The 11,440-nt window shown below is 43.6% G+C and overlaps 2 protein-coding genes and 1 long non-coding RNA gene across 3 annotated transcripts in view; 1 reads left to right on the top strand and 2 right to left on the bottom strand.

The window, feature by feature from the left end:
• LOC138979942 (uncharacterized) overlaps positions 1 to 2,319 on the top strand; it is a 34,351-nt gene extending 32,032 nt beyond the window's left edge. Inside the window, exons 13-16 of the mRNA XM_070352710.1 lie at positions 612 to 644; positions 917 to 1,051; positions 1,491 to 1,674; positions 2,213 to 2,319. Coding sequence (XP_070208811.1) covers positions 612 to 644; positions 917 to 1,051; positions 1,491 to 1,648 — 326 coding nt within the window. The 3' untranslated portion in view covers positions 1,649 to 1,674; positions 2,213 to 2,319. The remainder of the gene's footprint in view (positions 1 to 611; positions 645 to 916; positions 1,052 to 1,490; positions 1,675 to 2,212) is intronic.
• A 282-nt stretch (positions 2,320 to 2,601) lies between these two features.
• LOC138979946 (uncharacterized) overlaps positions 2,602 to 11,440 on the bottom strand; it is a 233,935-nt gene continuing 225,096 nt past the window's right edge. The window contains exon 2 of the long non-coding RNA XR_011460186.1: positions 2,602 to 3,689. This is a non-coding gene — a long non-coding RNA (uncharacterized lncRNA). The remainder of the gene's footprint in view (positions 3,690 to 11,440) is intronic.
• LOC138979943 (adenylyl cyclase-associated protein 1-like) overlaps positions 2,602 to 11,440 on the bottom strand; it is a gene marked incomplete in the record, with an annotated part of 59,235 nt that continues 50,396 nt past the window's right edge. The window contains 4 exon segments of the mRNA XM_070352711.1: positions 2,602 to 6,382; positions 7,042 to 7,185; positions 8,121 to 8,203; positions 8,657 to 8,780. Of these exon segments, the coding sequence (XP_070208812.1) occupies positions 6,302 to 6,382; positions 7,042 to 7,185; positions 8,121 to 8,203; positions 8,657 to 8,780 (432 nt within the window).

Below are 11,440 nucleotides of genomic sequence, written 5' to 3'. Positions count from 1 at the left end.
AAACAACTTGTTTTGACAGGACTAGAAAGTTCACCTGCATTCTCGTCCAAGCATAAATATTGTGTTTACAAAATATAATATCGGTACTTTCCCACAAAGTACAAATAAGTCAACTACATGCAACACACAAAACTGAACCAAAGCTCAGCAACGGTAGCGTTTCCTAACAGATACTCAAACATTCAGATAATACAAAAGGTAAAAGTCTGGAGGGTTTAAATCAGGGAAGTATGGCTACCACTCAATGTCAAATCTTGTTTTGTTGAGTCGATCCCCGAATTCGGAAACTTTTTGTTCGAAATTGCACAAATGTCAGTCAGTTTGACCTACAAACTGTGGACAGGTCGTGCATAAGCAGAAATTAATCACACCAACTATGGAGTAATTTGACGCACATGGGGAGAAGTTATTATCATTCTTGTGGGTTGCATTTTTGTATCCCCGCCGTCTGTTGAGTCACGTGATTAAAGATATGTTGTGTTGTGATGTGATGGTGATAAATGATAGTATGAAATAACAAGGATAGGATGTTAAATGCGATATATAAGATAGGATTTGAGATAAAAGCTATGCTATGCTGTAATATACTGTTTTTCTTTCGATTGTTCCAGCTACCTCCCCGACCGCACCTGCAACCACTGACGGTATACCTGTGTGTGTGTGTGTGCGCGCGCGTGCGTATGCGTGCGTGTGTATGTGTGTGTGTTCATGTGTGTGTGTGTTCATGTGTGTGTGTGTGTGTGTGTGTATGTGTGTGTGTGTGGTGTGTGGTGTGTGTGTGTGTGTGGTGTGTGGGTGTGTGTGTGTGTGGTGTGTGTGTGTGTGGTGTGTGTGTATGTGTGTGTGTGTGTGTGAGTGTGTGACCTGCATCACCAAAAACAACATTTACAATGGCCGCACTGTTTTCGGATTTCAGCCAACTGCAAACCTATCAATGGTTCCGCCGATTGCGAGGACCGGGCCGAGTTCGCTGTGTGCAACCTTCACCGCTTCTGTGAAGACCCTTACGCGCAAGTTGTCTGCAGAAAAACCTGCGACTTGTGCGACAGAGGTAAAACTTATGGCGGCCGACCTGCGCCAAATGGGATTTTTGCAGAGATCACAGTTAAAACGCTATATCCGGAGTCGTCTGTAGGCAAAACATCGATGACTTTTCTCTATAAAGCACGCCCCCCCTCCCTTTTCTCTCTCTCAGGCTCTCTTTCTCCCTCACACAGGTTGGAAGATTAGGCTTTATCGCAAACATTTATCCATTTACTGCAGTTATATTTCTCTTTAAGTGTCTCTCGCTCCCTCCGTCTTTCTTTTGTGTGTCTCTCTTTCCCTCCCTCCCTCCCTCTTTTTCAGTCTATCTGTTTGTTTGTCTGTCTGTCTGAATCTTTCTCTCTCTCTATCTATCTCTCTTTTCATACGCACACAAATAAATACAACAACAGACAGTACAGACATAATTCTTATGACAGATGTATAATCCTCTGTTAAACCTACAGGCTGCGAGGATCGACTCATCACCGCCGGTTCAAGTTGTAACGATCTGTACGGGCCTGGCAAACCCATCCTCACCCTTGACGATCTCTGTAACGATGAACTTGGCGCCAAAGTCTGTGAGAAAACCTGCAACTGCAAGAACTACTGCAAAAATCCATGACGTCAACGCGTGATGACGTCACAGGAGTAAGTGACGTGGTGATGTTAAAAGGGCGGTGTATGTTTAGGTTTGGGAATGAGAAGGGGAATAGAAGGTTGGGAGTTGGGAAGGATGCGGTAGGCGGTATGGAAGTGAGATGAAAAGAAAGCGAATGTGACTCAATTTGTGTGTGTGTGTGTGTGTGTGTTTGACAGAAATGGGGTTAGGGGGAGGGCGGGGGGGTGGAGCTGGACAAAGAGAGAGAAAAAAAAGTGTGTGTGTGTGAGCTCATGTGTTTTTGTACGTACTTACCTCTGTGTGTATAAATGTGCGTGCGCTAGCGCGCGCGGACGTGTCTGTGTATTTCAGAGAGAGAGAGAGAGAGAGAGAGAGAGAGAGAGAGAGAGAGAGAGAGAGAGAGAGAGAGAGAGAGAGAGAGAGAGAGAGAGAGAGAGAGAGAGAGAGAGAGAGATTCAGATTTTTTGTACACGCACGTGTGAATGGAAGAGCAGGAAAATGAGATGGGAGATAGCGAAGGTTAAAATAAGTTAATTAATTAATTAATGTTTACATTTTGAATTGCAGGTGAAAGAACCGGACATTAACTGGTAACAGGTCTACCGATATACCATTGTGATTTCTGTCTCCAATTGTGATTCGAATGAGCTTAAAAGGTTATGAAACCAAACTTACCGACTGTGTAAATTGTTTTTCAAAAGGGTGTGAATGTGTGGCAGTGTGTGTGTGTGTGTGTGTGCATGCTTCCTTATGTGTTTGTGAATACAAAAGTAAATTGATCGATATATAGAGAATAGGAAAGGGTTACATGTACCACCAAATAGTGCCACCCATGAAAATGATAACTTCTACGCATGCGTTCAGCGAATTACTTCATATTGGATTAACTGCTCACACACACACGGAGATTTACACACATACACAAAAACTAAAATCAAACAGACAAAATCTGAAGCTGAAAGCAAAGTAATTTATTTCTCACTGTCACCACAGTGATTACAATTTTTCCCTTGTTCGCTGCTCCCTTACTTGCAGAAGGTGCTTATGTTTTCACAGAGTATGTTGTGGTAAATAATTCGCTTGTACAAACTATGAACGTGATAAATAATAATATATACTTCGTCGTCTACACCAAGCGCTACGTCATGCATTTCAATCAAACATTCCCATTAGCACAAAACGAGACAAAAATTTTATTAAACACAATGCAACTGCCACAACTATTTTTCAAATTTTTTTTTATAATTGAACACAGTGCAACTGCCACAGCTATTTAAAAAAAATAATAATTAAACACACTGCAACAGCCGCCACAGCTATTTTTCAAATTAAAAAAACAACAACAAATTGAACATGAATTTGTGATGATCAGCTTTGTGCAGTAATTCTTTGGATAGTGTATTGTCAGTGATAATTCAGTCCAGCTTACATTCTTTAATTTCCTGATTCAAATTATCTTCCCTTTTCCCTGTTCCATTCCTTTTCTGAATTTGTGAAAGAAAACACTAGTTTCTTTGTTTCAGCAGCTACCAAAGACGTTCAGCAGAGTAACAACAGCACATCGTGTTTTGACCTAAATACAATCGCCAAACAAAAGCTAATGTAGCAGGAAGTAACACAAAAGCTAACCACGGAAAGAAGTCTGTGCGTGCGTCTGACTAATTAGTTTTAACGAGAGGACCAATTGGCCTATCTTGGGACAAGTAGGGTGTTTCTGTGTCTGTTGATAACAAAGACGCACTTTTTTTTTTAAAAGCGGAATATTCAAACTGGACACAAATTACAAAGACCTTTGGATTCAATTATTTCTTTCCATATAAACCTCTCCTTTCTTGTCAAAGCTATTGTACTAGATGCTTTGGAAGTCAACGAATAGTCTCCTGTCCGCCCAGCGACCTTCCCCTTGACCCTGCTTGTGACCTCGATGTTTTATGCCCCCGCAAGAGGTACGGTACTCTCTAAGCACCCAAAACCTCAAAGAGAGATAACTGGCGGAAACCTTCCTATTGAAGTCTCCTGTATGACGGCTTACTAGTGCCAAAACCTCATAATTGTAATTATCAAGTAATTACCATTTTCCCGGGAAAATTACTAATTTTTCTGGAAAAATTACTAACTTTCACCTGTTAATTACTAATTTTTAGTTTTGGCTCCCTTCCTGACGGATTGCTAGTGCCAAAACTAAAAATGATTAATTTTCGCGTGAAAATTAGTAACTAACAGATGAAAACAGTAACTGACAGCGTTAATTAGTAATTATCACGTGATAATGGGTGACACCAGGTTTTGACACAAGTAAGCCTTCATACTCCTGTCTGCCAAGCCGACCTTCCCCTTGACCCTGCTTGTAACCTCGATGTTTTATGTCCCCGCAAGGGGAACGGTACTCTCTAAGCACCCAAATCCTCAGAGAGATAACTAGCGGAAACCTTCCTATTGGCACTTACATAAACTTTTCAGAGATAGAGAGAAGCATGAAGATCCCACTACTATAGATTTGCTAGCAGCTAGACAAAAAGCAAGTGATGTTAGTACATGTCAAATGAATCCAGAAAAGTTATCCCCTCCTGAAGAACTCAAACATTTCTACTCACTATCAGAGATCATGAAAAGTGGACGCCACACAGATACAAAGGCACAGACTGCGCAATTCTCACACTGTCTCTCTTTAATCTACATCTTCAGGGCTAACACACACAAAAAGTAAAATGCCTGAAAGGCCAAGGTCCACGGTGGCAGGGGCAAAGAACAGACTCTCCTGGTACCAAAATGTATGTTATAAAATAATACACATCTTGCCTCCATCAACTGTCCAAACTAAAAATTTAAAAAAATGGTTTTTAAGTTTTACTTTAACAGTTTAAAAAAACGGGATTTCCGACAAGAACCGGAAAGGTGTTAGCCCTGCATGTTTGACTGACTCTCACCACTTCACTCGCAAACCGAGACAATTAAACAAACAATGCTAGCTTCAAATTTACATACATGCTGAACAGTTGAAGTCAAACAAATATAAAATCACATTGCACTTGATCGTAAAAAATGTCTACTGCTTTCCCTGACTGAATTTGAAAACATGTAACATTTACTCTGTTCATCAAACTGAAAGTATAAGTCAAGTGATGCACTATATCTTTAAGAGCTGAACTGGATTTCAAGCCTTCTCAAATGTAGTTATTATTGAACAAAACACTGAAATGCCCCTTTGTAGTATCTATACAAAATGTTCAGTTACACGATCAACTGTACAAAAAGAAAAAAAAGTGAGAGAAAAAAGTACAAAGTGAAAAAATGACAAGTAATATGTTATTTGTGTTATCTATATGGTCTGAGTTACAAACTCTGATAAATAAAAAAATTAAGGATGATATGCAACACATTTGCAGAGAGTGATAATAAAAAAGAAAAAAATCTAGAAAAAAGAAGAAAAAAAGAAAAAAGAAAAAAAGAACGGCCAACTAGAGAACATAAAGCATACACCTAATCTGTCTTGCATAGTCGTGTTACCGTACAGTCGTACATGCTCTGGTGTAAGGTCCAGTCAGTCTAGCACAACGAAATGATCACATTACTTGAAAATCAATCAGTGATGTTTCTCTCAATTCACAAAAGAGCAATGCCAATAGTAAAGAAATACTGAGCAATGAAGTGAGTGCACGCATAGAGAAAGACTTGGTGTGATCCTATCATTGCTACACAAGCTACACAAATAAATGTAACACTTTTACCACGCTGCCAGCACAAGCAATTTAATTCAGCACACATAAATGCAACATGTTTCAATAGGTCAACTCAATTTTCTTCTTCTTATTTTGTTTTATTTCCCAACTCCAATTTCTTCTTCTAATTTTGGTTTATATTTTAACATTCAATGGCAAAACTCTTACAAACTCAACTTCCTTGTTTCCGTTTTATTTGAATGTTAATGATGAATTCATCAGTTTTGTAACAAAATATTACTTCAGGAATTCTTATAATTCAATTGAACATTTCTCGATGAATGAAAAATTGTTTGTAATTATTTGAAACATGACAGCAAAATGCCAGCACCAAACTTATTCTCTCCTTCTGTGAGAGTTCACTAAAAAAATAAGTAAAATATAAAAACAAATGAAATGAAAAAATGGCCCAAGCAAATTAAGCCCATGCACATGTCAACACAATCCTGAAATACAGTATTAAAAGTTCACTGAACACAAGATTCTTTATACTACAATATTATAACTATACTTAACCAAATTCCAACTTCACAGATTAATTATTTACATATCGTTTGCATGCAGATTTCCCATTCTCACAGTGGTTACAGAAAAATGCTGGTTTTGACAGTGTGTGTGTGTGTGTGTGTGTGTGTGTGTGTGTGTGTGTTCATTTGTCCATACATGTGCACGTGTGCACCTGTATGCGCATGTTTGTGTGTGCGTACACCTGCTTGTGTGTGTGTGTGTGTGTGTGTGTGAGTATGCATGACCTGCGTGTGTGTGTGCATTCATTTGCACATGCATGTGTGAGTCTGTGACTGTGTGATTTCACAAAAAGTACGTCTCTTAGTCTTTCTGTGTGCAGAACTTATTAGGCAAGTGTGACACGTCCTTTAGAAGACAAGGTAGGAAGCAATATGTATCTCATGATATAATCAACAGTCAGCGATTGTCTTTATATGCTATCCATCTGTACGGTCACCATGGATTTCCCGTTCCATGTCGTCTTGAATTGTTCAGGGAGGGCAAATTCTTTCTGTAACAGACAAGAGAAATAAAATAATGGTTAGTTTGTACATAAACTTTGTGATAAATTGTTTCTGTAACAGAGAAAAGTTGAACACAAATGTGCAAGGTTTGTACATAAAACCTAAAGCATGGTCATGGTATACTTAATCCCACTATGTATTTTTCTTTTATTATAAGACACGTCAAATGGAAAGGCATGTATCCTTCTGTTTTAGCTCAAAAAAGCACAAGCAACTATGCTGAACACTGTCTATAAACCTTGTGCACGTACACACACACACACGCACAGGCAACAAAAATATAGGAATATAGATCAATGCGTGAGTGAGTGAGAGAGAGAGAGAGAGAGAGAGAGAGAGAGAGAGAGAGAGAGAGAGAGAGAGAGAGAGAGAGAGAGAGGAACAAATAAACTTAAACAGTGAGTAAAAGACATGTTGATAAACAAACCAAACGAACAAACCACCAACAAACCACCCCCCAAAACAACAATAACAACAACAAGCAAACGTGCACAAAACAAACCCACACGCACAAAACCTACACACTTAGCTATCAAATTCAAACACTGCCCAGACCACCCGCTACCCCACTACCACCACCAACAACAACAACAACAACAACAACAACACCACCACCTCCACCAACGACAACACCACAAAAACTCACATAATCCCCGCCACCGACAGGCACAAGAATGTTCATCTCGGAAGACTTGGCTGAGACGATCTCGGTGTCGAGAGACTTGTCGCTCAGGTAAATCATACAGCCGTCCGTCTTGTCGATGCTGATGGTGGGAACCTTGCCTGTCACCTGCAACCACATTTCACGTCTTGACAATGTCTTCATTTATTACTCTGAGACACAGAGAGAGAGAGAGAGAGAGAGAGAGAGAGAGAGAGAGAGGAAGAGAGAGAGAGAGGGTGAGAGAGAGATGGTGTGAACCTTCAACTTTCTTAATCTGGTCACTTGAGAGAGAGAGAGAGAGAGAGAGAGAGAGAGAGAGAGAGAGAGAGAGAGAGAGAGAGGGAGAGGGAGAGAGGGAGAGGGAGAGAGGGAGACAGAGAGGGGGAAGAGAGAGGGAGAGAGAGAGAGAGAGAGAGTGAGAGAGAGAGAGAGGAGGGGGGGGAGAGACAGAGAGATAGAGAGAGAGAGAGAGAGAGAGAGAGAGCGATAGAGAGAGAGAGTGAGAGAGAGATGGGGAGAGACAGAGAGATGGGGAGACAGAGAGATGGGGAGACAGAGAGAGGGGGAGAGAGAGAGAGAAGGGGAGAGAGAGAGAGATCGAGAGAGACAGAGAGAGATATGATGGGAACCTTGCCTGTCACCTGCAACCACACGCCACTTCTTGAAAACTTCATTTTATTACTCGAGAGATCAAATCAATTCAAATCAAGTCAAATTTCAGTTTACGAGGGTTGCGTTTTTTCAAAGAGCTCTCCCCCCAGAGAGGAACTGCTTTGTGCACACTCTCTTCGGTGTTCGATATCGAGATATGATCGTGAGACGAAAGATGATGCATGCATGGGTTCATGGTTTACAAGCCCTGAGACTTTTGCTGTGACCTTAGGATCTTTATTGGCGCTTGTGTGCACACAGGGGTGTTCGGACACCTAAATGAGTCTGTACAAAGTTAACCCAGAGAAAAAATCTCACGCTGAACTTGGTATCTGAACCAACGCCAATAGAGATGATCTGGTAATAAAGCCAGCGCCCTACAGACTGAGCTACTCTCCCGCATGTCTCACCTGTCCTTGCATGCTCTGGCAGTTGACAAACTCCAGGGCGGACACCAGGTCTTCAAACACAATGGCCACTTTCTTGCAGGAATCTGCAATCAGTCACAACAACGACACTCATTGACATGCAGAATAAGAGGATCTGTTGCTGCCAGTATCTTTGCTAAATCTCTAAAGACTGGAGAAGGCAAAAGGTGTGTGTGTGTGTGTGAGCATGCGTTTATGAGAATGCATTTGTGTGTGTGTGTGTGTGTGTGTGTGGTTGTGTGTGCGTGCCTGCATGTGTGTTTGTGAGTGTGTGCATGCGTACATATGAGTGTGTGTGTGACTGCATACAATTGTGTGTGTGTGTGTATGCCTGCATGTGTGTTTGTGTGTGTGTGTGTGTGTGTGTGCATGCATGTGTGCGTACATATGTGTGTGTGTGACTGCATACATCATTACATGTTTGTTCATACATGCATATAATTATATGCTTGTGAACTAGTATGCCTCCACTTTCCCATGCGTGTGTGTACAATCCAGAGCCCTGGTGCCTGACGTACCGAGAGTGATGGAGTTGACCTTATTCTTGACCTGAATGGTGGAGTTGGTACACTTGTAGACATACACCGTCTGCTTCAGGTCCGTCTGGTCCAAGACGATGTTCCTGTTGTTGTCGTGGTATTCCTGGGTCACAATAACATACACACAGTCAGCAACATCATCAGAAAAGGTAAAAATGGTAAAACTAAAGATATAAGGGTAGGATAGTTAGAACTATAATTGGAACCAGGAAATTCAACCCCCCCAAAATGCATTGTGGGATGATGCTCTTGTTATTATTATCATTATTTTCTTCTTTTTTTTCTTGCGCAGAAATGGAAAATTTCCTAAATAAATTATCATTTAATTAATATACTTACCCGAATCACATTAGCATTGAGTCACCTGAGATGCTTATCACTGAAAAACGCTTACCCGGCTAAAGAATTTAAAGGGAAGCAACCCCATCACCAAAACGAAAGTGAAAGTAGCTTTGGTAATGGGCCAGTACACCGGGAGTTACCTCCCATACGGGTGTATGCCACGTCACTTCCTCTAGGAACACGTGCCTATTATCATACGGCTTTAAAAAATCTTAAAACCATAAGCGGGGCAGGTGGGAGGGAATACAGTATGTGATTCGGGTAAGTATATTAATTAAATGATAATTTATTTAGGAAATTTTCCATTTAATATCATATTCTTACTCCGAATCACATTAGCAGATAACATCAACAAGGCGGTGGGCTAGAAATGAATCAAAACTCACCATCAAGTTCTGGACAGGAACTGGCCTGCTGCTATGAGCGCTGGAAGGCCTCTGGAGCCATCCTGTCGAAGAGCTGTGACGTCCCGAAGATAAAAGTTTAAGAAAACATCTTCGGAACGCCAATACGCAGTTGTCAGCACCTCCTCTAGACGTCTGGAGCGCAGAACTGCCAGAGAGGATGCCCACGCCCTCGTCTCATGGGCTCGGGCCGAGTCAAGTGGCAAGGAGGGCATAACCCCCCCCCTCTTTGTGCGCCTCCACTCATAAGCCTGCTTGATGAGCGAGGACACCCACCGGGCCAACGTTACCTTCGACAAATCTTTCTCGCGCCTAGTAAGGAGAGAGATAAACAACAACTTCTGAGAACTAGACCGAATCGGCTGAGTCCGGGCTAAGTACAGACGAAGTGCCCTCACAGGGCAATTGACCGAATCGGGGTCACCCGGGGCCAACGCGCTGGTCAGAGCCTTAACTCTAACCAGCGGAGAGGCCTGCCCCGGAGACTGATTCTTGGCCAGGAAATCAGGCCGGAAACGCAAAGATGCGGAACCGTCCGGCTCAAAGGAGATATCTCCAGGCTGACCCGACAGGGCGTGGACCTCGCTACCCCGTCGGGCCGTAGCCAACAAAAGGAGAAACAGCGCTTTGCGAGTGACATTGAACAGACTGGCCTCGCTTAAAGGCTCAAAATCCGCAGAACGAAGGAATTCCAGGATTAAAAACAAGTCCCACTTGGGAGCGGGCAAACGAGCTTTAGCTTCCTTAAGAGCAGCCCCTTTAATGACTGCAGCTATAACGCCCCCGACTCGAACAGAACGACCAATCTGCTGAAGAGTCGCCGAGATAGCGGAGCGCCGGACCCTCAACGAGGAGACTGAGGCGCCCTGTGAAGACATGAAAGAGAGGTGGTTAGCGACCTGAATAGAGCGCGGAGCCACCGAACTCACCCCTCTAGCTGAACACCAGGCAGTCCATGCCTTCCAGTGGGAAGCATAAACTGAAGAGGTGGACGCTCTATGCGAGCGAGCCACCAAGTCCAGAGTCAAAGACGACGCCCCAGAGCGCTTCAGCGAGTCCCGAACAACTTCCACACGTGAAGCTTCAGAAGACTGGGCTCCTCGTGTGGAATGCCTGTTCGGGGCTGCACTAGTTCCCCTCGCACGAGTGCGAGAGGAAAGGGGGGCCCTTGGGCAAGCCGAAGAAGATCTGGAAACCAGACCTGCGACGGCCACAGAGGAGCGACCAGAAGAAGAAGGGCCGGCTCCTCCATCTCCGCTTTCCGAATTACTCGGCTGAGTAACGGAAAGGGAGGAGTCTGAAGATCTGTATGTGCCCCCCAACCCTCCCTGGACGCATCTGTAAAGAGGTCCAGGTCGGGGAGGGGCACGACGATCGGAACACCTCTGCAGACCCACTCCGTGTGCAACCACGGAAGGGTCGCAGACTGGAACCATCCCTGCAAAGGGATGAGGGCGTCCCAGTCCACCAGAGGAGAGTCCACAAACGGCTTCAGCGCGAACTGAAGCGGACATTTGTGGACCCGGCCCAGTGAAACCAGAAGAGCCATAGACTCCATCTGCCCCAAGATGGAGGCGAGCGAGCGGATGGAAGCCATCAGGAGAGGTAAAGTGGAGCGAATCTGAGCTTGGAGCTTGTCCACCCTTCTCTGAGAAGGCTGGACAGTCCAAGCGACCGTGTCGAAAGACATCCCCAGATAAGTGAATGTCTGTGACGGGGTCAGCTCCGACTTTACCCGGTTGATCGAGAACCCCAACCAGTTGGATTCTCGAAGAACCGTCAGGGTATCCTGCGAACAGCCGCTCTGGGACTGGTTCATGATGAGCCAGTCGTCCAGATAAGCCCGCAGACGGATACCCTGGGACCTCACCAGTGCACAGACCTGTCTCACCACCATGGTGAAAATCCACGGTGCGAGAGACAGCCCGAAAGGGAGTGCGCGAAACTGGTAGATCTGATCTCCCCACCGGAAACGAAGCCATTTCCGGTCGGTCGGATGCATAAGAATGTGAAAGTA

This window comes from Littorina saxatilis, linkage group LG11, assembly GCF_037325665.1.
Source record: "Littorina saxatilis isolate snail1 linkage group LG11, US_GU_Lsax_2.0, whole genome shotgun sequence".
Taxonomy (NCBI): Eukaryota; Metazoa; Mollusca; class Gastropoda; order Littorinimorpha; family Littorinidae; genus Littorina; species Littorina saxatilis.
The sequence above is the reverse complement of the archived record's forward strand: the minus strand, read 5'-3'. Positions and strand labels throughout refer to the sequence as shown.